The sequence below is a fragment of the Drosophila nasuta genome, chromosome 2L (genome assembly GCF_023558535.2).
Source record: "Drosophila nasuta strain 15112-1781.00 chromosome 2L, ASM2355853v1, whole genome shotgun sequence".
Lineage (NCBI taxonomy): Eukaryota > Metazoa > Arthropoda > Insecta > Diptera > Drosophilidae > Drosophila > Drosophila nasuta.
In genome coordinates, this window is record NC_083455.1 from 14939658 (window position 1) to 14962530 (window position 22873).

A 22873-nucleotide genomic window follows, 5' to 3' on the forward strand; every position below is an offset into this window, starting at 1 on the left:
TCTCCCACTCCATTGCTTTAATCAAGCAGAGCGTTGAGAGTCCATCACACATTTATCCATGAGTAACAATCAAAAGACGAGCTTATGTGACTGGTACACACCCTACACGAAACATATGTATGCAAATGCAATTTCAGGATCCCAAGCAAAACTAGCCAAATTTCTGCATACGATCTGGCAATGCTGCAATCTAGTTGAAAAAGCTCTACCAACAAACTGGCAGGGCTGCGCAATTCTTACGGCGCCAATAAACAAAACTATCGATAATGAATCGAGACAGACTACCTGAAAGTATAGGGTATAATAATAAAATAAACACCGCAAAAGGATCGCGCTACGGCAATGGCGCATACATAAATCTTGCCCTGGGGCTTGGACTGAGACTGCAACAAACAGCTAAGAGCCAACGCGTTTTGGCAAGCGGGCGTGGCCATGGCCATGGTACACTCACACATGCACACATACTCACTGACACATACACAATTTCGCACTCAGGAGAGATTCAGTTTTAGAGTGCGACGACTTTGAATTTCGCCACGCAAAAAATAATGGCTGCGTTTAGTTTTCATTCTGCTTGCTTATTATTTACTCTTTTTTTCGCAAATGTTTTGACTTTGGCTTTCTGTTGATTATCGCATGTTTTTTTATTTTGCGGGGGCATAGCGGAGGCGACGTTTGACAATGCGACCTTTGAAAGAATTTCAACAAAACGAAATCAAAACGAGTTTGCAGCTTGAAATAAGAATACAAGAGCAGCACACAAGTGACAAAATGTGCTCTGATTGGCGAACGTTGTTTCTTATTGGGAAGTGCAACGAGTTTAACTGAGCAAGATGGGAGAGGAGGGAAAAAGTCTTATCAGCAGGCGCAGCGAGCAGCTACTGCAATTGGTTTGACTTTGAGCTCAGCTCGTATACCAATTGTGCTGATAAAACACAAAACCAGAATCAGAACAAAAGCGATAAAATATTTTCAAGCAACAATGAAATTCGAAACGGGTTGGAAGAGTGAGGGAGAGAGATAAAGGAAAGGAGTGGAGACGGGGGCGCAATAACTGTGCCAAACTTACCACAAGTGCCGTTGATTGAGCAATTAATGCAATGACCGATCGAAGTGCAATACAAACAACAAAATCGTTAAATGAATTTTTATAATAACAAATCACTTTCGATTACGCGGCGCGCACGCTCAACAACAAAACAACAATAACGAAGACAACGACGACGGCGACGGAGACGACGCGACCGGCTTGTTCAACATTTGCATACTGTTTTCTGCGCCAGCGGCAGAAGCATTAAAAAATTTTTATAAACAATTCCGATTGCGATTCCGATGAGGCTCAGCTGCTCGCGCACGCACACAAGTAAACATATGAGTAGCGCAGACACACACAACAGAGGCGCAACAGGCGGCGATTTTTCTCAGCGTTATTCCTGGAACTATAAATGCACTACGTAGTACATGTGAATAAAACTGCACATTCTTTAGACTAGAATAGTATGTGTATGGCACTTGGTATTGAGCAATTGCTTTCAATGCACACAGTGCTCTTATTGCTAATTTAATTTAATTTAATATTTATTCGCGCTGCCGCTGCTGTTCTGAGTTGCGACCGCGCCGACGCGACAGAACTTTGAAACGCTTATCGATAAATTGTATAGTGCAGCAATGCTACAATGTTATGCATATCGATACTACTGCCCAGTATCGATGCTTCCAAGTAGTGCTATCGACCTGCCACCACATCGCCGTATCGTAGCTCTTGAGCTTATCGATCGCAGCGGCATTTGAAAATAAAGATCTAAATCATATTTAACTTTGTTTTTCCACACAAAATAGATATTACTCCAGCATATTTTCTCGAATACTGTGCACTTAATGTATTATATTCTTTTTGCTTTGAGAAACATAAATAGTTAAGAAATTAAATGCAATTACTAAACTAACGTTTAAGGCCCAAATCTTCATTTCAATTAATTCTCCTTCTTCTGGTTGGCAGCAATGCGCCAAGCACCAACCATATAACGCAGCCAAATCATAAACAAATCAATTCCCATTTGAAGCCACGACCAGAATGGCGACAGCTTCGAGCCCTCAATTTCAGTCCAACGCACAGCCACTTCAGACATGGGCAACTTTAGACGCTCTGCGAGATAAAGAAGTTCCACGTCAAAGGCCCAACGTTGCACGTGAAGGCTGCTAAAGAGTTTCCTTGCCGTGGCTCGTGTAAAAAGCTTAAAGCCGCATTGAGTGTCACGTATTGAGCGCACAGCAAATATCCAGACCAGAGTATGGAAACCATGCATCAAAACGGTGCTGTTTAAAGAGGCGTTTTATAACAGATTTATAAATGTTAACTAATTCTTAGGCTTACCGCAGAAAACTGCGCGTCGCTATTGATTCCTGTTCGAGATGTGCTCGGGATCCAATGGCAATGCCATCCTGACGCCACTCGGGCGCTAAACTGGCCAATGCCGTCGCTAGTTTATCGTAATCCTCAAACTTGGTGGCACCATCGGCATCCGCGAAGAGCAGCTGCCTTCCACGTGCACTCAAAATGCCCAGTCGCACAGCGCCTCCTTTGCCACGATTCTCCACCAACTCTAGCACACGAAACTTGTCGACGCCGTACTTCTTGGAATATTTAAGAGCCACCGAGACGGTGGCATCGCTGCTTCCATCGCTGACAACTATTATCTCGTAACTAAAGTCCGCTTGCTGTGATTGCTTCTGTTCCAAGAACGCCAAGCATTCATCAAGCATAACGGGCACTGTAAAGCAAACATAATCATGTGATGATTACTCATATATAAAGTAACAAAAAACTCACAGCGTTTCTCCTCATTGTATGCCGGTATAATGACGCTGAGCTCCAAGGTTGGCGAGTCGTCTAAACTAGGAAACTCGACGGTTTTGATTGTTTTGGGATCAAGGTAGAACTTCTCATCCTTGTGTCGTGTGATGATCGGATACGGCTTTGTTTTGTACAACAATATAGCCACAGTCTACAACAACATACAAATTTGAGAGTTATCAATCAAACATGCATACATGTTTGTGTGATTCAACACAACACTCACCAGAAGGGCGGCGACAATCAGGAAGCCAAGCAGATAACAGCACACTTGTAGCAGAAATGCCAACATATTAAAAATGAGTATCGAAGGGCTATCTCTGAGCGAACATCACTTTTTGAATTTGCGCGAAAACACAAAGCCACGTATTTTGACCAAACTTTACGTTGGCACCTGCAGCTGATAAAATTCTTTGGAACATTCGGTGTAACCGGAGTTATAAAAAAGTCAAATGCTGAACACAACAATGATTAGCTGGTCACACTTACGCATTTTACAAAATTACTTCAGCGCCACGTTTTGAATAGCTTTTTCTACCAAATTTCTCAAAAAGAAAAATAAAAAATTACCATTATTATATAATATTTTTAACAAAATTTATATAAAATAACCAATTTAAAAAAAAAACAAAACTTTTTAAATATATAAGTAATGGTCACACTGAGTGCCAATAAAACGTTGTTCGTAAATATCGATATAAACAGACGTTATATAGGCTTACCAGACATAGAACAGCCACAGACCGTTTTATTTAAATTGACTATTGCGTTTCTTAGTCTGTAATTTATTAATAAAATAATTTATTAATACAATAAATATGGACTGACCTAGTGCAACAAGTGTCTTGGTGTCCCAAACATGCAAATGCTTACTGCGCCTGCGCTCTCTCAACTTAGATACACACTGCAGGAATTTTCAGTCATCACAGCGTCCACCAAAAGAATGTTGATGTAAAATAAGTCGTAATACGTCGCATAAAACTCAATTGAAATGCAGCTTATAATCCTTATTGTGGCATGTCTGGCCATACACGGCGTCCAATCCTTTAAGCTGAAACTGCAAGCAAATGTAGGGGAATTATTCAACTATAAAATCGAGCCACAACTTTTCAACTGGACACACCAAGTGATTAGCGAACAGTTTCGCTATCGACCTTCACTGCAGCACTATCCCGATCTGCCCAGCTGGATGCGCTACATGTATAGTCACGAGTACCATGCGGGATTCCTTTATGGCACGCCTCCCATCTCCGCAGCAGGCAAAACCCTCAACTTGGATGTAGTGGCCTTGAATCGACAGAATTACGAGACACGTCAAAGCGTCATTAGCATGTTTGTGGCGCATAAATTTGTGGCACCCAATGTGGTGCAAATGAAGATCGACAACCTGAATTGGGTACATCTCATGGATCCGGGACGCGTGGAGAACTTACGAAATATATTCCGCAAAGATCTCTGGCCGGGCAGCAAAGAAGATCTCAGTGTGGTCTTTATGGAGTCTGCGGTCAACATGGGCGGTCGTCTGCCACTGCGTCCTCAGCAACGTGAGGGGTGAGTTCATGAGTTGAAATGCTCTTGTAAAGTAATCCTAATATTTTAATCGCTTTTCCAGCGTGATCGTTCATGTAGGCAGTTTTGCACAGTTCTCGCCGCGTTTGAAGCAACTTCAAGAGGAAGTGCGTCCACTTTACAAGCTGCCAACGTGCACCTACAAACGCACCTCGGTGCAAAAGATCTTCGAGAATGTCGGTTTCAAGCTGGACTGGTGTGCCTTTAAAATGGTTGGCATAGAGACGCCCACCGAGGTGTTGTACCATAATAACGATGCTAAGCATAAGCAGCATCAACTGACAGAGGAGCAGCAGCAGCGTCGCAATGATCGCTGGCTGGGCATTCCTCGCGAGGATGTTCCCATGCGCAATTATATCGATGAGTTTGCCTTTGCCTTTGCCATTCCAGGCATGATTTTGGCGGTGCTTTTGGGCATGCTTTCTGCCGTGCTCTGCTTCCAGCATCACAAGTTGTAAGTGTAAACAGCTCACTATCTATTATATTCTTTGATTACCACTGGTTGAACAATATGATTTGTACTTTGCCTTAATTTAACTTCTGAATTCAATATTATTTTCAAATTTTTAAGTTTGAATTCCTCGAGTTAGAATTTTAATTTTAGATATACATTTATTTTGATTTCTTGCCTCTTTAGTTATGATCCACATTCAGAGTTTTTCTTTGACAACATTTTTCATTTGTGTGAAGAATCGTGCGCCAAATCCGAGAGTGTTTCCGATGATGACAGGTAACTTTTTTGGTTTGTTAAATTCTTCTAAGTACAAAGCCATTTTCCAAATGAATTTAATACACTGCATTTTCTTTTACAGCTCCCTACATATGGATTATCCCATGTCTTCCACCGTGCAGATGGTTCAATGCTCGGACACAAAACCAATGCAACCAGTGACAACGCTTAAGAGTCTCAAGGATCCCAATTTTCTGTTGGACAACACGAGCCTGCGCTCCCAAAGGTATATAGAACCAAAATTAAATAAACTTTTTTTTTTTTTTTTTTTAATATGTTCTATTTTGTCTTGTAGCCCCAACAATAGCTTGTATCAACTAGATAGCGGAGTCGCTGGGATTTATGCACGTCCCAAGCCCCCGCCGTATAAGGGCGGCACCTTGGGACGCAATGGCGTGGACATATGACAATCATCAGAACCCCGGGTGCTGTATTGTTAAAAGCGCGCCTCGCACATTCAAAGAGAAAGCAATAAACCAAAGCAGAAGAAACTCCATTAAACATTGCCAGCGTAAACGTGGGCTTACATTTACATATATCATATAACCGCATCGAAATATCATTAATATCAATTATATAGTGTTGTAATTTAGTTGGAATCTTAGCTTTGTTGCAAATTAAATATATATAAATATGTCATAAAAATAAATGGAATTTTTTTGAATAAAGGCGCGCAAGGCAAATACATCGCATGCAACACTGCGTATTTGTCATTCACACTTGGTATAAATAACGTCGATGCTTGCTACAAGTGATCGATAACGAGTTTTCATCGACTATGAGGGTCATCGTTGTTGCTTTCCCAACCACTGATAAGCTTGTTGATTAGAGAAAGTTGTGTCGTCGATCAAAGCAGTCAAAGTTGTAAGTTAAAACTTACGTGTCAAGCGAAAATGGTGCTCGCTTTAATTAGCTCTTTGGAGCAGCTAGTGGACCAATACCATCTTAATCTGCTGCAATTGATATTCATTATATTTATCGTGACCATCGTGCTCCTGGGCAGTTTAATGACTTTAGTGGAATCGCATCTACCGAATAGCATTAGACAATCATTTCGCTATGGCAAACACAGCCATAAGGGGTCCACTGATGCGTTGGTCAATCATCTGGAAGTGCCCAAGGCGTGGTTCAGTCACTTCTATGTATTCGCATTAGGTTGGTCCATACTCGCACTTTATTTCATCATTCGCAGTGTCATTACTCAAGAGGTTGCACCAGAATTTGTGCTCCGCTTTCTGGACTTGATGTGCGGGGGACGACAGCATCGCCAAGTCCAAGTCGACAGCTCAACGGCACTGGTGGCATCTCTTCTGCTCGGTTTGCAGTGCGTTCGTCGTTTCTATGAGACGAACTTTGTACAAATCTTCTCCAGGCGCAGCAAGATAAATCTTTCCCATTATGCCGTTGGCTATATGCATTACTTTGGCGCTGTGACCTCACTATTGTCTAACACGGCTGGATTTGTTCGTGGCTCGAAGCCAGAACCTTTCACGCTATCTCATCTATCGCTGCTGCAGTTGAGCTACATCCTCATCTTTCTGTTCGCCTGGCATCAGCAGTATAGCAGCAACATGGTGCTGGTGAATCTTCGCAAGAATGCCAAGACAGGCGCCGTTCAGACCGAGGAACATTTGTTACCATCGCAAGGTTGGTTCAATTTGATCTCATCGCCTCACATGTTCTTCGAAGTAGTTATGTACTATTGCTTGTCGGATCTAATGACGCCCATCCGCACATGGAAGCTCATCTTTGTGTGGGTGGCCAGCAATCAGACAATCAATGCGCTGCTCACACATCAGTGGTACAAAGAGAACTTTAAGGATTACCCCAAGCGACGACATGCCATCATTCCTTGGCTGCTGTAGAAGATTAGCGGATCGGATTAGCATCGATTACCTTTAACAACGAGACTTATTTTATATTAAATACATAATATAATATATATTTTATATTATATTGTATATAGAGGCAATTTGTAATTTAGTAGTGGCTTTTATTATTAAACTTGTTTTACACACACGTCGAGTACTTGGTGCTTGGTGATTTTGCTTTTTGGAATTTGAACTATAAAACGTTAATAACGATCCACTCTTGTACCCTCGTCATTGAAAGCTGTTGGCCTCAGACGGTTCTATTTAAACAAGAAACTGCAAAGCGGGAAATTTAATAAAACCAAGATCAATAAGAAACTAATAAACCGTTTAGCTTACCTATAAGGATAACCCTGCGCTTTGGAACGGAATACAGAGAGTAAGAAGGAGAAGAATACAGTTAACAAGACCAAACCGGCCATGGCCATAATGCGATTTCGATTGTTCGCCTTCTGCGTGCCCGACTCAATTAACAGAATCATGCCCAGCACAATCATAGCATCTGCAAGAGAATAATCATAAAATATTTCATGAAATTGTCTGTCTCTCTTATAAATAACAAACCCCAACCCCACAACTCACTTAAGAACATGACAATGTAGGTTTCCACCACCAACTGGCCCTGCGAGGATCCATGGATGTAGGCAACGCCGCCATTCTGCGTCTTGTGCACCAAGGGTGGTCCTCTAATGTGATTCCACATCTGACCCGAGATCATGGCGAAGCAGAAGAACAACGCAATGGCACCCCACAGATTTTTGTTGTACAGGAATTCCAGATTGTTGCGTCTGATGTAAAGGAAACTGCCAACCAACGCTACCAGCGTAATCATGGCAACAGTGCCCGAATAGTTTGGTGGTCTAAAGATTCGAATGGTGATATCCGTGCGTTCAGCCACGAATTTTGCTATCGAATCAGCCGCAAAGCCCACACGATGTATGTCCATGGTGTCGGCACCCTTTGGTTTTCCCTTAGCGGGGAAATGCATGAAAACGGGCGCCGTGTTGAGACGCAGCATCTGGAAGACATCGGAACCCTCATCGAAATCGACCATAGCAAAGAAGAGTTTGTTGGAATAGATGGGCGAGAAGCGATATGAGTTGGCCACAATGCTGAACTCATCGTGGGCATGACGACAGATCTGACATTGACGTGTTGGCGCCAGCGCTGTGAGCATTACAACCATCGAATAATTGCGTGGCGTATTCTTCACATATTCACGAAACTTTTGTCCATTGAAACGCAACAGCGGCTTCTTCATGTTCATATCCACTAAGTTTTGCACGCGCTCCGACAGCGTTAAGCCCGTCTGCAATAACAATAATAAACTTATGTAAACAAATAAAGAATAATATTAACTTAACCGGCTTTTTTAATTTGCCGGTTTAATTTGGGGTTCTTTGGTTTTTATTTTGATACGAGTGACGTGGCCATCAAAGGAAGACGCTCTTTACCTTCTGTTTACCCTGCGCCGCCACAAAGATCAGGCAGCCAGCGAGCACTATAAGCGCGCACAGTAGAGTGTGGCGCAGCACCTTCATTTTGCGTTTCTTTTAATTTGTTTAATTACAAATATTTAAACAAAAAAACCAATCACAGAGTATAGCACTATACAAGTTTTTTTTTGGTGGCGTGCAGCTGTGTGCTAGCGTTGCCAGACTGTTCACATCAATGCAAGTGTTGCGATAATATCGTTTCCTATCTACAAGGTTGTTGTGCTTAGCACTTTTAAAAATGTCGTTCATGCCGTTCGTTATTTATTAATAAAAAATTTTAAAAATGCTAAACTTTTTACCTATTTTAGGCTTTACTATCAAACAACTGTGTAAAATTGTTATTATCGCTATTAACAGTCAAAAATATCGATAGAATCATTGCAATACTGCCAATCACTTTGTCATTCACACAATTTGTTCTACCGCATTATCGATGGCTCGTGAGATTACCGTGAGCCCACTCGCGTCATTGAGACGCGTTGTTTCGTCTAAATTTTCTTTTTGTTGTCTTTTAATTTTGAATTAAAATTGCATTTTTGATGCTAAATTATTAGTAAAGTTACAAAATAGTTGGCCATGAGTGATGTGTTAAAAAACTCACAAGAGCGTTCGCGCAAACGCCGGCTGCTTTTGGCTCAAACGGTGATTTTCCCACAAATTTGTTGTTTGCTTTTTGTTTCAATTTATTTAAATTCTACAGCTCGGCTTGTCCAGCGTGGATGAGCTGAAGAAAGTGCTAGGCAATGCCGAAGAAGATGGCAACAATTATGCCGGCGCCGGCGGCAGTCGACAGCTAAATGCAGCTGGTCAACGGGACGAAGAGGAGACAAGTGGGGGCGCATCTTCGTCGTCATCATCGAAAAAGACGCCAAGTGAGATTATTTACAGGGATTCCTCAACGTTCCTCAAGGGCACACAGTCTTCCAATCCGCACAACGATTATTGCCAACATTTTGTGGACACTGGACAAAGGCCACAGAATTTCATACGCGACGTGGGACTCGCCGATCGTTTTGAGGAATATCCCAAGTTACGTGAACTTATCAAGCTGAAGGACAAACTCATCCAGGACACCGCTTCGGCACCCATGTATTTGAAGGCTGATCTCAAAACGTTGGATGTGAAAACTCTGGGCAGCAAATTTGATGTCATCTTAATTGAGCCGCCACTCGAGGAATATGCGCGTGCCGCGCCAGCTGTGGCTACTGTCGGAGGTGCACCGAGAGTCTTTTGGAACTGGGATGACATACTTAGTGAGTTCCTGTATTCTAAGGGGCCTGTACGTTTATTAATCCCGTCTTTTTTGCAGACTTGGATGTGGGTGAAATAGCCGCCCATCGTTCTTTTGTGTTCCTTTGGTGTGGTTCCTCGGAGGGTTTGGACCAGGGTCGCAATTGCTTGAAGAAGTGGGGCTTTCGTCGCTGCGAAGACATCTGCTGGATACGCACCAACATTAACAAGCCGGGACATTCAAAACAAGCGATTCCCAAAGCGGTTTTCCAACGCACTAAGGAACACTGCCTGATGGGCATCAAGGGTACCGTTCGCCGCTCTAGTGATGGTGACTTTATCCATGCTAATGTGGACATAGATTTGATCATATCGGAGGAGGAGGAATTCGGTAGCTTTGAGAAACCCATTGAAATCTTTCACATCATTGAGCATTTCTGCCTCGGACGTCGACGTTTGCATTTGTTTGGTCGCGACTCAAGCATTCGTCCAGGTTGGCTGACCGTTGGTCCTGAGCTGACCAATTCCAACTTCAATGCGGAGCTATATCAAACGTATTTCGCCGAGGCACCGGCCACCGGTTGCACCAGCCGCATCGAGCTGCTACGTCCCAAGAGTCCGCCGCCCAATAGCAAAGTGTTGCGTGGTCGTGGACGCGGTTTTCCACGTGGTCGTGGCAGGCCTAGGTAGTCGAACTAATTGTAGCGTGTTAAGAGAAAAAGATGTTCACTAGAAGGTGGTCCTGCAATCTGTGTATTCTGTACGATTTGTGTGGCTGCTTCTAAGACTAGACTTAAGGATAAAGATAACGATTAAAAACCTAATGCTGCTAAAGACTCGTGTTGATTTTTTATCAGCCTAGCTTATCACTGATCATCTCATTCATGAAGAGTTTACTCATCCATTACTGGCAGTTCATCATATCCAAGCTGCTTCTAATGGTAATTGAAAACCTAATGTTGTAGACTGTGATGTTGATTCAGATGTCGCATATAAACATCCAGCTCATCATCCTGCTCGTCATCAATCACAGGCTGCTGCTCTTTAAACTCCTCTTCATCGTCATCATCGCTGCCATCAAAATACGCATCTTCTTCATCGCGTTCCAGTTGCTTCAAGTCATCCAACAGCACATTGTCATCCACTGCGCTGTAATCGAAATCCTTGTCCTGGCCACTGAGAAAACGCTCCTTCATAAGTCCCATAAATTCATTGCGCAACAGCTCACGCTCTGCGGGATTATAAAACTCGGGTGTGCTCAACTTGGTGACAGTTGGAGCCATTGTACTGCGACTTGTGGAACAAGCCACCGGCTCATCATCCTCAAAGCCGCCCCATTGCCGACGACATGCATCAGGCACCTCGCACTCTGTGCTGTTGACAGGATCGGGTGTCGGTTCGATTTTTGGCTCAGGCTCTGCTGCTGTTTGCTCCACTTGTTGCAATAGCTCATCGCGTTGCCGCTGTTCCAAAGTGTGCATCAAAATGCCGGAGAAACTTGTGTTGCGAACATCATAACTGTCGCGCTGTTTGCGGTCCTCTGCGGTCAAGTGCTGGCCAACTAGCTCCTGATACAGCTCGGGAGCACGCTGCATCATTTCGTGCTCGCTAAAGTATTCGCCTTGCTGGAGCAACTGCAGCATCGCTTGATATCTGCGATTTTTTACGCAAACTTTGTGTGTGTGCAGCTTGTGCTTAAAATTCTCGAGCAGCTCGCGTATATCTTCGTTTTGCTCTTCGTGATGCAATATGCTCAATTGCTGCGCAGTTAAATAGCTGCCGAACCGTTGTAGAAAGCTTTCACGATTTTTGAGAAACACATCTCGAGCGATTTGTTGCTTCTCCACTAAGTTCAGCTCAGGATCGTCAATTTGCTGGGACTTAAAGATAATGGTGGCATTCTCAGCCAGAGACTTGAATATGTCCAGCAGTTGTGCCGGCAATTCGGCAGCTGTCTCCGCCTTCTCCTCGTCGTTTCCATTCGTAATTTGCGTCATAGCAAGCAAGAAATTAACTTTTTGTTGTGTAAACAAATGCTTCTTCTTATTGAGTCGCTTTTAAGTTTTCGATTAGTTGCATACTGCTCATGCAATAACAATTGCTCGATAATTGCATATATCTGAGTTTATCGACTATTGCTTCTTCAAGTAGTGACTATCGCTTAGCTAGATTTGCAATTCGAGTGTTAACGTTGCCAGCTGTTAGCGGCGCCAGCTGTTTTCTTTTCTTTTTATTTAGTGTTGATTATAAACAAGAGAGGCAACCGCTGTAATCAGTTAAGCGCAATCAACACAATAAAGGGTAACGACGCCTCAACTAGAGCAATATTTATCGCTACTGCAGCGCGCGCGGAGAAATCGCGAATGATGACTAACACAGGCAGCAGAAAAATACCCGTTTTTAGATTTTCTTGCAAGCGTTAAAGCACACGCTACAATGTCGGACATTGATTGGAATTTAAAATGGAATTGGACACAATTTTGTCCGACGGGTCTAAAGCCGTTTGCCAACGATACCAACGATCTGTTGCCATGCTTCCAGAAGACACTGCTGCAGTTTCCTGTCTACTCCATATTTGCGGTAATATCCGCCTACAATTTCGGAGGAAATCACACACAAAGCATATCGCGCAACCGATGTCAGTTGCAATTAATCGCGATACGCATTGTGCTAAGCATTATATTAGCACTGCTGCCCGTATCCAAGATATTTGTGTTCCATCGTGCGGGCATCGATTTGTATGCCGTTGATGTGCTCGTCGTCGCTGCCGAGTGCATCATGTGGCTTGTGCATTGTGGTAAGTTAAAAGCTACTCCCTCCCTTCTCTTAATAAGCAATTATCACTTATTTGTGAAATTCTTTTTCTGTACGTGTGTCTATAAAAACACACACATCTGAGTGTAAGAGATGAAGCTAGCAATATTTTGTTAATAACACATGTGTTATTATATATTTACACACTCATTAAGTTCGTTTCTGAATACGACCACCTCAGCAGATTTACATCGAAACCACAACTTTAGATTGTGGTCTAAGATTAAATTTATTAATTTAAAAAAAAAAAAATGAAAACGTACCCCGATAAATTGTTGTGTTCTTTTTTTAGGCTACCTGCTGACTGCTCGACACTTTGGCACGCTCAGCCATCGCGGCTCGCTGCTGCTGAATGTGGTCTGGCTGATGGTTGTGCTGCTGGATGCGGTTTGGTTGCGTACTAGTCTACATTTTGAATGGTGGCCCTGGAGCCTGGCCACGCTGCTCTGTGATCTTTGCTTTGCCGCCACCTTGATTCCCAAGGGCAACGCCATTATCTCCACTTCAAATGCGAACAGTCAACGGGATCGTGAGCAGGAAGCTTTGCTACCGCAGCGTTACACCTACTTTCACATTGAGCTGAATGAGGCTTTGCTCGGTCATGCGCAGGACGAGGCCAATTGGGCATCACGCTTTCTGTTCCATTGGGTGCAGCCGCTGATTGACAAAGGCGTCGCCGGAAAGCTGCGTCGCATTGAGGATCTGTTTGATCTGCCGGATGCCTTGAATATCACCCGCTTAAGCGAGCGTCTTCACTTGGCGTTATCGCAATCGAAGAGTCTGCTGCGCGCCCTGCACAAAGTCTTTGGTCTGGAGTTCTATTTGATTGGCTTGCTGCGCCTGGTGGCGGACGTCAGCAGCTTTGCCGGACCGTTGTTGCTTGGTGCTTTGCTGAAATCTGACGAGTCTAAACCAACTAATAGTGCTTACTATTATGCCTTGGGTCTGTTGGGCTCGACACTGCTGTCGGCGTTGTGTGGATGCCACTTTGATTGGCGCATGTCCATGGTCAGCATGAAGATGCGCGTCGGTGTCGTCAATAGCATCTATCGCAAGGCTCTGGAGGCGCGTGGCGTACGGGAATCTCGTCCGGATATGCTCAATTTGATGTCCACGGATGCGGATCGTATTGTCAACTCGTGCATCAGTTTTCACTCCTTCTGGAGCATTCCCTTCAAGCTGTTTACTACGCTCTATTTGCTGTATTTGCAGTTGGGCGTCGCCTTCCTTGCGGGTGTCATCTTTGCGGCGCTGTTAATACCCGTCAATCGTTGGGTCGCCAAGCGCATTGGCATCTACACGGTTGGCTTGATGACGGCCAAGGATGCACGTCTCTCGGCCACCACAGAGACAATGCAGGGCGCCAAGCAAATCAAATCGAGTGCCTGGGAACCCATCTTTATACGCAAGATACGTGAACTGCGTCAAGTGGAGATTAAATTCCTGTCGAAGCGCAAATATCTCGATGCCATGTGTGTGTATTTCTGGGCCACAACTCCAGTGCTGATGAGCCTGCTCACCTTCAGCGTTTATGTGCTGCTGGGACACAACTTGGTGGCCTCTACAACGTACACAAGTGTGGCGCTGCTCTACATGTTGATTGGTCCCCTGAACGCTTTTCCCTGGGTGCTCAATGGCCTGGTGGAGGCTTGGGTATCGTTGCGTCGAGTGCAGGAACTGTTGGATGTGCCCAATCTGGAATACTCCAGCTACTACAATCCCATAATGCGTGGCAGTGGCAACCGCAACGCCGGCGATGAAGCAGCCAGTGTGCTGCAGATAAAAAACGCAAGCTTTGTGCATGACAGCAATGAGCAAGAGACTGAGACGACTCCCAGTCAGTTCCAACTCAAGGATATCAATGTAGACATCAAGGCGGGTCAATTGATCTGCATCGAGGGACCGGTGGGCGGTGGCAAAAGCAGCTTTCTCACCGCCATCGTTGCCGGCCTGCAGTGCGTCGATGGCGAGGTTTGTGTTCAGGAGGTGACCACAGGCTTCGGCTATGTGCCGCAATCGCCGTGGCTGCAACGCGCCACCATACGCGACAACATTGTGTGGGGTAGCAACTTTGACGAACATTGGTATAAGACTGTACTTTTTGCCTGCGCACTCAATGAGGACATTCGCACCTTGGGCGGTGATCTGATGGGCGTGGGCGAGAATGGCAGAACTCTATCCGGTGGTCAGCGAGCACGTGTTGCGTTGGCTCGCGCTGTCTACCAGGACAAGAAGGGTGAGTAGTTTAGATTACACAATTATATCGATTTCTTACATGATTCATACTTTCAGTTTATTTGCTGGATGATGTGTTGTCTGCGTTGGATGCACATGTGTCTAATCACATCATACGTCATTGTCTGCTGGGTCTGCTGAAGCACAAGACACGCATTGTGGTCACGCGCAGCACACAGCTGTTCTTCCACGCCAATCAGATATTGAACATCAAGGATGGTCGCCTGACACCCAGCGATTACATGACAGAGAGCATTGATGTGAGCCAGGATTTCGATGACGATACGCAGGAGTTGATGCAGGGCACCTTGGGAGTTACCAAATGCCGCTGATGCGGACAACAAGAGTGTGGATAGTTTGCTCATGGAGGAATCACGTGAATATGGCCATTTATCGGGCTCTGTGTTCAGTTGCTATTGGCGTGCTGTCAGCACTCCACTCGCTTCGGCCGTGTTGCTCTTTGTGCTGCTCATGCAGTTGACGCGCAATTTGAGCGACACTTGGCTGGCCAATTGGGTCACGGAGACAACACTCGATGGACATCCCAATGACACAACGCTACAGCATGTGCTTATAAGACCGGGGCAGGAGGCATCCAATGAGACCGCACACTCCACGAGTTACTATTTGGGCATCTTTGCGGCCATTGCATTGACCAATTCGCTGGTTACCTTAGCGCGTGCCTTTTTATTCGCCTACGCTGGCATCAAAGCGGCCATCTTTCTGCACGAGCAGATGCTGAAGCGCGTCATGTTTGTGAGCATCCTCTGAGAAGTTCATTACCACAATTTATTAATGTTTTTTTCTTCTATTTTGCAGGCCAAGTTCAATTTCTTCGATGTCACCTCGGTGGGTCGCATACTCAATCGCTTCAGCTCGGACACAAATACTGTGGACGATTCGCTGCCCTTCATAATGAACATTCTGCTCGCCCAATTGGCCGCCTTGTTGGGCTCCTTGTGCGTTAGTCTCTATGCCATTCCCTGGCTGATCCTGGTCGTTATACCGCTGGTGCCCATCTATTTGAATTTGCAGCAACGCTATCGCCACGCCTCGCGCGACATTAAGCGACTGTCCAGCAACGCAATGTCGCCGCTTTATACGCACTTTACCGAAACGCTTCAAGGTTTGTCCACCATACGCAGTATGCGTGCCAGCGCTCGGTTTCAGCGTGATTTCCAGGGCAAGCTGGAGGAGAGCACCAAGGCGCAGTTGTCATCGGCTGCTGCACAACAGTGGCTCGCATTGCGACTGCAGTTGTTGGGCGCTTTGTTCGTGGGTGGAGCTGCCATGTTGGCGGCTATAACTTTAGCGCATGCCACAAATCCTGGCTTCGTTGGTTTGTGCATCTCGTATGCGTTGTCCATAACTGGACAGCTGGGTGATTTGCTGCATGCTGTGGCCGGAACGGAGCAGCAACTGGTCGCCGTAGAGCGTCTGGATGAGTATCTGCAACTGGAGCCGGAACAGAATGCCGATGGCAGCGCCGATCCGCCTTTTGGTTGGCCCACCCAAGGTGTGCTCAGCTTCAAGCAGGTGCAGCTCAGTTATCGCGAACACTTAGCGCCAGCGTTGCGTGGCATCAGCTTCGAGACGGAGGCCTTCGAACGCATTGGCATCGTGGGACGCACGGGAGCCGGCAAGAGTTCATTGCTGGCCGCCTTGTTGCGTGTGGCGCCAATCTCGCAGGGCGACATCTATCTCGATCAAATGAATCTAAATACGTTGGCGTTGAGTGTGCTACGCGAACGCATTGGCGTCATCACGCAGGAGCCGTTCCTCTTTGCAGGTGCGATTATTACATTGATGTCTCTCTTTTTAGTTCAAGTTTTAATTTTTATGTTTTGCAGGCACTGTGCGTGAAAATCTAGATCCTCGACATAGCTTCTATGACTCGGAGATCTGGCATGCCATCAAGAATTCCGCAGCAGCCACATTGCTGGTGCAACAGCTGGGAGGACTAGACGGACATATCGATAGTGGCGGCAATAACTTGTCCGCCGGACAGCGGCAATTGTTGTGCCTAGCGAGAGCATTGCTCAAGAACGCCAAAGTCGTGTGCATTGATGAGGGCACCTTCTCGCTGGATGATGAGTCCGATCTCAACATGCAGCAGGCACTGCGAAATACCTTCAAGAGTTGTACGCTCATCTTTATCGCACATCGATTACGTGGTCTCCAAGCCATGGATCGCATCATTGTGCTCGATGATGGACGAATTTGTGAGCAAGGCAAACCGCAGGAATTGGCCAGCAATACATCAAGCATATTCTTTAGCATGCTGCAGGCGCAGGATATCAGTCTGGAGGATTTTGCCAAAGTCGATTAGCAATTGTTGCTATGCATATTCAAATTTGTCATACATGCTTACTATTTATGTGTATTTATTGTTTACATAATTTCTAATTTTTAAATGTGTATTTTTAGTTGATAGTTTTACCAAAAATATTACATTTATATTTGTGTATTTGTATTCGTATTTATTTGTAATCACAGAGATTACAAGAAACTGAATTCGAAATTACAATTGCATCTATTTTTTAATAAACTCTTTATAATGCCCACAAAAATAAAATTGGAATTTTCAAATTACATGGAAGTACTTAAATCACTTTTCATTTTGTTTAGCAATGTATCAAAAATTTGGTTGGTAATTTTTGTGTGAACATTTAACAAATCTTGAATTTTAATGTGTTTTGTGTTGTTGCTAATACACTTTAATATTTTGATTATGAGTTATTTTTGCAAGTATTTGCCTTAAGCGGGTTTCTAATATTGTTATTCTTATTTTCAACCACTTTTCTGTGGCACGTACAATTAATTTTGGTTAATGCATCAAATTTTTGAATTTGATATTGTGTGATCTTTAACGATTTTGAAAACAAATTTTTTAAAGGGTTTTCCATTGCTCAAAATTAGTTAAGTATATGTATGTCTATTCATTTTTGATTTTCATATTTCGAAACTTGCTTGTCGAACAATTTTCATTCAAATTATAATTGTCTATAGATCGATGATTTCTGATCAACTAATGCTTTCTTAACTTTGTGTAATTGACTTTAAGCATGCGGTGTGTTTTTCTTATAAAGCATAAAGTTTTAACTATGAACTGATATTATATACTGAAAGTTATTTAACAATTAAATTAATTATTGTACAATTAAAATACAGCAAGCTAAGTGATTAAATAATATTAGCTGGCCCAATAAACAAATTATAATTATTACTTTTCGTATTTGTCAGCTAAGTGATTAAATAATTTTAGCTTGCCCCATAAACAAATTGGAGTTGATTAATTTGTTTGTGGTTATGTGAATGTTGTGTTGAGATAAGTATTAACTAAAATATGAGTGCTTTTGCTGTACTAGAAACTTTAAATGTCTGAGGAGAAAATCTTCTCAATGGGATTGCCAGTGATGTGCTCGAACTGTTGCAGTTGATAAGGTGTCTTGGAGAGCATCTCGTTGATGGCGCGCTCATAGAGAGCGGTGTACAAACGCAAATCCATGTTCGTGTGATCCTGGCAAGAAAAGCATTATCAGTATAATTGCAAGTAAATGTTAAATGCTAATTAATGGGGTGTGTGTTAGAATTGTTATGTGCTAGTGTGTGTTATGAGATTAGTGCACAAATGAGACCAGTGATTAGTACATTAGTCCATATTATGGCAAACTCATACAAATACCTTAAGTTGGAGACGCAGTCCACAAAACGCTAAAAACGCAGCAAAAAAAATGGTAAATCAAACATATTGACCAACAATTATGCGATTATTGTATAGTGTGTAAAATCGTAGATTTACAAGAACTTGATCTACCAAGTACCTTTAAATCGCGGCGCACCAAGAATATGATGCGACGCAAGTCGTGAACGGGTTGGGAAATATGCTGATAGGATGCGCTCTCACATTTCAAGATGATGGCACGCACATCGATGAACTCACTATGGCAACGCTCATAGAAATATGGATACTGAAATGGTTAAGATAGATGTTAATATTGCATGCCTTGATGCACAGTATAACTCGCTTAACTGCCATGATTTTTATCACGTTTTTGACTGGCTTCATTCAATATGATTACTCTAAAATATTAGCTGAGTATTAATAGCTTTCTTCAATATTGAGGACTTGTAAAGGTAAAAATGTGACAAGTATCGAGACAGTTAGCTTAACTATCTCCATACTTATTCCAGTTTAAATGTTAAGCATGTTAAGATGGTTATAGCTCTTAAATCTCTAGGCAGTCAAACAAATTATACTCAAGTTGCAATTGAAACTCACATAATTAAGAGTAAACTGCTTTTGAAAGAAACGATCAATGTGCTGTAGAAGCATAATACGATTGCTCAGCTCAACCAATTTGCGAGTCATCTCGCGGCGCAACACACTCAATGGTGTTGAATAGGGTTTAACATCTTTGTGACGACATTGAGCCTTTAGCTTTGGCAGTTGAGTTTTGATCGGAGCTTTTGCGGACTCAACTGACTGTTGCCAGTTGTCAGTTGGCTTCCAGTCCATGGGCTTGCTCTTTGGCGGCGATTGCGATAACTGTGGTTGCTCCACTGGATTTGCCTCCTTTAGCAGCGGCGTATATGTGCCAGTCTTAAGATATGTGCCATTGGCATTGACGCAGCGCTGTGCCTCCTCCGAATCCTGAACCATAGTGTACAAATAGTTCATATTGTTATTATCCAAGTTATCATTATCTAAGACAAGTGGATTCAACTCTTCCGGATCGGTGCTTTTCCGTGGTGTGCTGAAAGCATTGGGCCCATTCTCGAGGGTGGAAATGTCGATGCCGTTAAGCGTTTTATTGCTCGAATTGGAATCGCTGCTGCTGTCGTTGTTGTTGCAATTCCTATTATGCATATCCATTTTGGTGAAACTGTTCTTCTGATTCTGCAGCATGGCGTCGAGATTCACAAACGATTTGATGATCATCTCGACCATGGTCAGTGTTGTGATCTGCCAGCAATCAAATGCACCCATAAAACCATCGGGCAGTTCGTCCTTGATCTTGTTGAGACCCTCGGGTGTATTGTACACATATCCCTTCAATAGTATCCACGAATTGACGATGCGTGTAAATACGAATATGAAATCTTTCACAGCCCAGGCAATTCCCTGTGAATTGATGTTGGGCAACACTCCATCGGGACGCAAAAGATCCTGCTTAAGGCGGGCACACAGTGTGTCCATCTTCTTGAAGCATGGCCGCTGACGATGTGCACTTGCCACTTGCTCAGCAATCGAGCTGCCGTAGAGCGAAATGTGCGTGATTTCCTTGAGACGCTGCTTGGGCAGCAACACCTCCGAGTTGCGTAGATTGCCCTGCAGAGTGCCATACTGCTGACCATCGCCAATAAAATCAAACAATGAGGTGTTGTTGTTACACGGCTTGCTGCAAATTATGTAAATGTTTGGAGTCTTTTTGAATAGTTATTTCATATTACTCTCACTTACTTGTCGCCCATCTCCTGCTGTGGTTGTGGCATTGGTGGCGCATCGCCAATAAGATCGGTTTGTGTGCTGGCATCACGACTACGCTTCACAATTCCCTGCGTCTGGGTTGAATTGTCCTTTGTCATCTGTTGCTGATGCTGGGGGCGATTTGGGTTCGGCGCACAACAAAGCACATACAATTGTCCATTGGTGTTCATCGAGGCTGCAGGATTGGGACACGATTTAGTTCATAATTGAAGAGTCAAATATAAAATTTACTGTCTAATTGGTCTATTAGGTGTTTGTAATTAAATCATTAGATATGTTTAGCTACATTATTAATTTATGGAAATACCCATACATATATGTATTCAACATAAAAGCAATGAATTCTCTCTAAGTTGTGAAATATTTGAATTTACTAAAATAAAGTGTTTAAAAATAATTTAAGGGAATTAGGTAATACATTTTCAGGACTCATTTAGAATTCTGGCTTAAGTTTTAAGATGAAACGTATCTGCAAACAAGATGAAGTGATCCCATTCACGGTTTTCAGATTCTTGAATCCGTGGTTCTGAATCACGGCTCTCAGATTCTCAGCATCTCACAAATACAAATTCTAACCGTAAAATGAGAACCGCTAATGAGAACATTTCGTTTTTTTTTGCGGATACTTTTCGTTTTCGTTTCTTCGTGAATAATAAATTAGCCGAGGTCTAGACTTACCTGAGCTACTGGCATAATACTGAATATTGGGCACGTAGCCAAAGCGTCCCGGCTGTTGTCCCGGCGCATACGCATGACTTTGATGCTGCGACGCCTGCGGTGGAGGCGGCGGACAAGGATGCGATAGAGAAGGTGCCGCTTGGGGTGCCATGCCACCGTTGCCCATGTACGGAGGAGCACGACCGGCCTGCGCGTATACTGGGGTACGCATCCGCGGGGAGGGGGCGCTCATGGCCCACGAGCTTTGGGAGACGTGCTCCTGCACATAGATGGTGTCGGTGACCGCCATGCGGGAGCGATCCATATAGGTGTGTTGTTGGTACATGGATTGCTGACAATGCGCTTCGACGGCCATTGTAGGCAATTGCTGATACATTGGTTGATTGTAGCGCCTGTTCATTTTACATACACAAAATGTTTTTTCACGCAAATAGATCGAAAAACGCAACCGCACTAAAAATTGCACTAGAGAAAATTGTTGTATTAGTTTGCGGTTGATTTAAATCGCTAGGCAGCACACGATTTTCTCAATTTCATTGGATTTATACAAAAAATGTGTATAGAAATAAAATAAAAACGAATGTCAAGCATTCAAAGTTCAAAAATTAAAAGAAAAAAAAAATGACAATTTTGCTCACCGGAAATTGCTGACCGAACAGGACAAAAGCAGCAACGGTAAAAACGAAACAAAAGCGACGGCGCAAAGCTCCAATTACGATTAACCAAATATCGGTAAGAATATCGATATCGAATGGAATTTAAATTACACTTAGAAAATGCTTTTTATTTTTTTTGATATTATTTTACATTTAAGTTTTCCAAACAAAAGTAGATCTTGTATTTAACTGAATAATTAAGTTTCAAAATAAGCAGTTGAAAATAATTAATATTAATAATACTAATAGTAAAACAAGTTTAATGAATTGTGCATAAGTACGTGCATAACATATTTAAATATTAACGTATAAATTTGAATTTTTAAATCATATTGGGATGGAAGTATCGATAACTCGTCATGTGTTGACTGTCTTTGTATCGATATTAATGATTGACGCATTCGCTGTTAATAATAGTATATGGTAATGTTAAACAGCTGTTACGCTCATATCAAGAGGAAGCATTACATTTACTTTTTCTTTGCAAAAACAAAAATATTGTCAGAAAAAACTTAGTCAAAATGACAGAAGTAGCGAAATTTGCGGAACAAATAACAAACGATAAGAATAATACAAATGTGCGCTGCCAATTTTGCAACAGTTTGATGCTGAAGGCGCACGAAGGAAAATACTGCGAGCAAGAAGTAAGTTTTCTCAAACCAACGATTGCGGCTTGTACTAATGCACCGACTTCTGAATTCTTTTCCAGATAGATGTGCCGCTAATGGTGCAAAGCAAAGACAACGCAGCCGAATCATTAAGCACAGAGACTCTGCGTAATTTCTGGCAGATCGATGATATGATGACATTCGAGAACATCGGTTTCTCCCACACCGTCGATGGACGCAAGTTTCTTGTCTGCGCCGACTGTGAACGCGGCCCCGTTGGATACCATGAGTTGGCGACCAAGCGCTGTTATCTGGCGCTACAGCGTGTGGTGCATTCGGACAAATAATTGGCGACTGGTCACACTCGCAATTAACATCCATAATGTACTGCCACACCTCGATTGTAATTTAAAAACATAACTAGCAAGCAGGAGAGAGTGTAATATAATTAAGTTAATTGGTTCGCATTCCGCATAGAACGCATACACCATCATTTTTGTTTTAATTTTTTTTTATATTTATTGTTTTTCGCTCAAACATTTTACAATTTTATTGCATTATAATTATTGCATTTAAGGAGGAGATTCAGAACTAAAAAAAATAATGGTCACTATAAATGTTGTTTTTGTGTTGCTTACAAA

At 43.2% G+C, this 22873-nt stretch overlaps 10 protein-coding genes across 11 annotated transcripts in view; 5 read left to right on the top strand and 5 right to left on the bottom strand.

The window, feature by feature from the left end:
* LOC132797724 (tyrosine-protein kinase Btk) overlaps positions 1 to 1607 on the bottom strand; it is a 47681-nt gene extending 46074 nt beyond the window's left edge. Inside the window, 1 exon segment of the mRNA XM_060809500.1 lies at positions 1070 to 1607. The gene's annotated coding sequence lies outside the window, so the exon portion shown is untranslated.
* A 248-nt stretch (positions 1608 to 1855) lies between these two features.
* On the bottom strand, positions 1856 to 3281 carry LOC132797789 (dolichyl-phosphate beta-glucosyltransferase). Its single transcript, XM_060809585.1, has 4 exons — positions 3081 to 3281; positions 2831 to 3005; positions 2375 to 2771; positions 1856 to 2316 (listed from the first exon to the last, which is right to left on the bottom strand). The coding sequence occupies exons 1-4, from the start codon at positions 3144 to 3146 to the stop codon at positions 1974 to 1976; spliced, it is 981 nt and encodes a 326-aa protein (XP_060665568.1). The 5' UTR covers positions 3147 to 3281; the 3' UTR covers positions 1856 to 1973.
* A 542-nt stretch (positions 3282 to 3823) lies between these two features.
* Positions 3824 to 5801, top strand: LOC132798774 (epsilon-sarcoglycan). 2 transcript variants are annotated; one of them, XM_060810746.1, is made up of 5 exons: positions 3824 to 4405; positions 4467 to 4877; positions 5061 to 5153; positions 5236 to 5379; positions 5449 to 5801. In XM_060810746.1, exons 1-5 carry the CDS (start codon positions 3846 to 3848, stop codon positions 5558 to 5560), a joined length of 1320 nt encoding a protein of 439 aa, XP_060666729.1. In that variant the 5' UTR covers positions 3824 to 3845; the 3' UTR covers positions 5561 to 5801. The 2 variants fall into 2 exon arrangements, with proteins under 2 accessions (XP_060666729.1, XP_060666730.1); XM_060810747.1 differs by lacking the exon at positions 5061 to 5153 and having other exon boundaries at positions 5449 to 5800.
* Positions 5802 to 5954: 153 nt separating this feature from the next.
* On the top strand, positions 5955 to 7179 carry LOC132798779 (polyprenol reductase). Its single transcript, XM_060810751.1, has one exon. It carries the CDS (start codon positions 6047 to 6049, stop codon positions 7016 to 7018), a length of 972 nt encoding a protein of 323 aa, XP_060666734.1. The 5' UTR covers positions 5955 to 6046; the 3' UTR covers positions 7019 to 7179.
* LOC132798778 (tumor suppressor candidate 3) lies at positions 7127 to 8686 on the bottom strand. Its single transcript, XM_060810750.1, has 4 exons — positions 8479 to 8686; positions 7607 to 8333; positions 7364 to 7526; positions 7127 to 7300 (listed from the first exon to the last, which is right to left on the bottom strand). The coding sequence occupies exons 1-4, from the start codon at positions 8563 to 8565 to the stop codon at positions 7285 to 7287; spliced, it is 993 nt and encodes a 330-aa protein (XP_060666733.1). The 5' UTR covers positions 8566 to 8686; the 3' UTR covers positions 7127 to 7284.
* Positions 8687 to 9023: 337 nt separating this feature from the next.
* Positions 9024 to 10440, top strand: LOC132798775 (N6-adenosine-methyltransferase non-catalytic subunit). The gene is made up of 3 exons (XM_060810748.1): positions 9024 to 9162; positions 9221 to 9773; positions 9830 to 10440. Exons 1-3 carry the CDS (start codon positions 9097 to 9099, stop codon positions 10438 to 10440), a joined length of 1230 nt encoding a protein of 409 aa, XP_060666731.1. The 5' UTR covers positions 9024 to 9096.
* Positions 10441 to 10609: 169 nt separating this feature from the next.
* Positions 10610 to 11936, bottom strand: LOC132798777 (coiled-coil domain-containing protein 97). Its single transcript, XM_060810749.1, has one exon. It carries the CDS (start codon positions 11745 to 11747, stop codon positions 10704 to 10706), a length of 1044 nt encoding a protein of 347 aa, XP_060666732.1. The 5' UTR covers positions 11748 to 11936; the 3' UTR covers positions 10610 to 10703.
* A 66-nt stretch (positions 11937 to 12002) lies between these two features.
* On the top strand, positions 12003 to 17227 carry LOC132798772 (ATP-binding cassette sub-family C member 10). The gene is given in 6 exon segments (XM_060810744.1): positions 12003 to 12547; positions 12857 to 14800; positions 14857 to 15097; positions 15099 to 15555; positions 15619 to 16588; positions 16650 to 17227. Coding segments are annotated over 6 exon segments (4452 nt in total). The 5' UTR covers positions 12003 to 12186; the 3' UTR covers positions 17129 to 17227.
* Positions 17228 to 17335: 108 nt separating this feature from the next.
* On the bottom strand, positions 17336 to 21681 carry LOC132798773 (protein mitoshell). The gene is made up of 6 exons (XM_060810745.1): positions 21607 to 21681; positions 20969 to 21433; positions 20264 to 20465; positions 19082 to 20201; positions 18624 to 18770; positions 17336 to 18319 (listed from the first exon to the last, which is right to left on the bottom strand). The coding sequence occupies exons 2-6, from the start codon at positions 21366 to 21368 to the stop codon at positions 18173 to 18175; spliced, it is 2016 nt and encodes a 671-aa protein (XP_060666728.1). The 5' UTR covers positions 21369 to 21433; positions 21607 to 21681; the 3' UTR covers positions 17336 to 18172.
* A 388-nt stretch (positions 21682 to 22069) lies between these two features.
* LOC132798781 (guanine nucleotide exchange factor MSS4 homolog) lies at positions 22070 to 22873 on the top strand. The gene is made up of 2 exons (XM_060810755.1): positions 22070 to 22268; positions 22334 to 22873. The coding sequence occupies exons 1-2, from the start codon at positions 22146 to 22148 to the stop codon at positions 22577 to 22579; spliced, it is 369 nt and encodes a 122-aa protein (XP_060666738.1). The 5' UTR covers positions 22070 to 22145; the 3' UTR covers positions 22580 to 22873.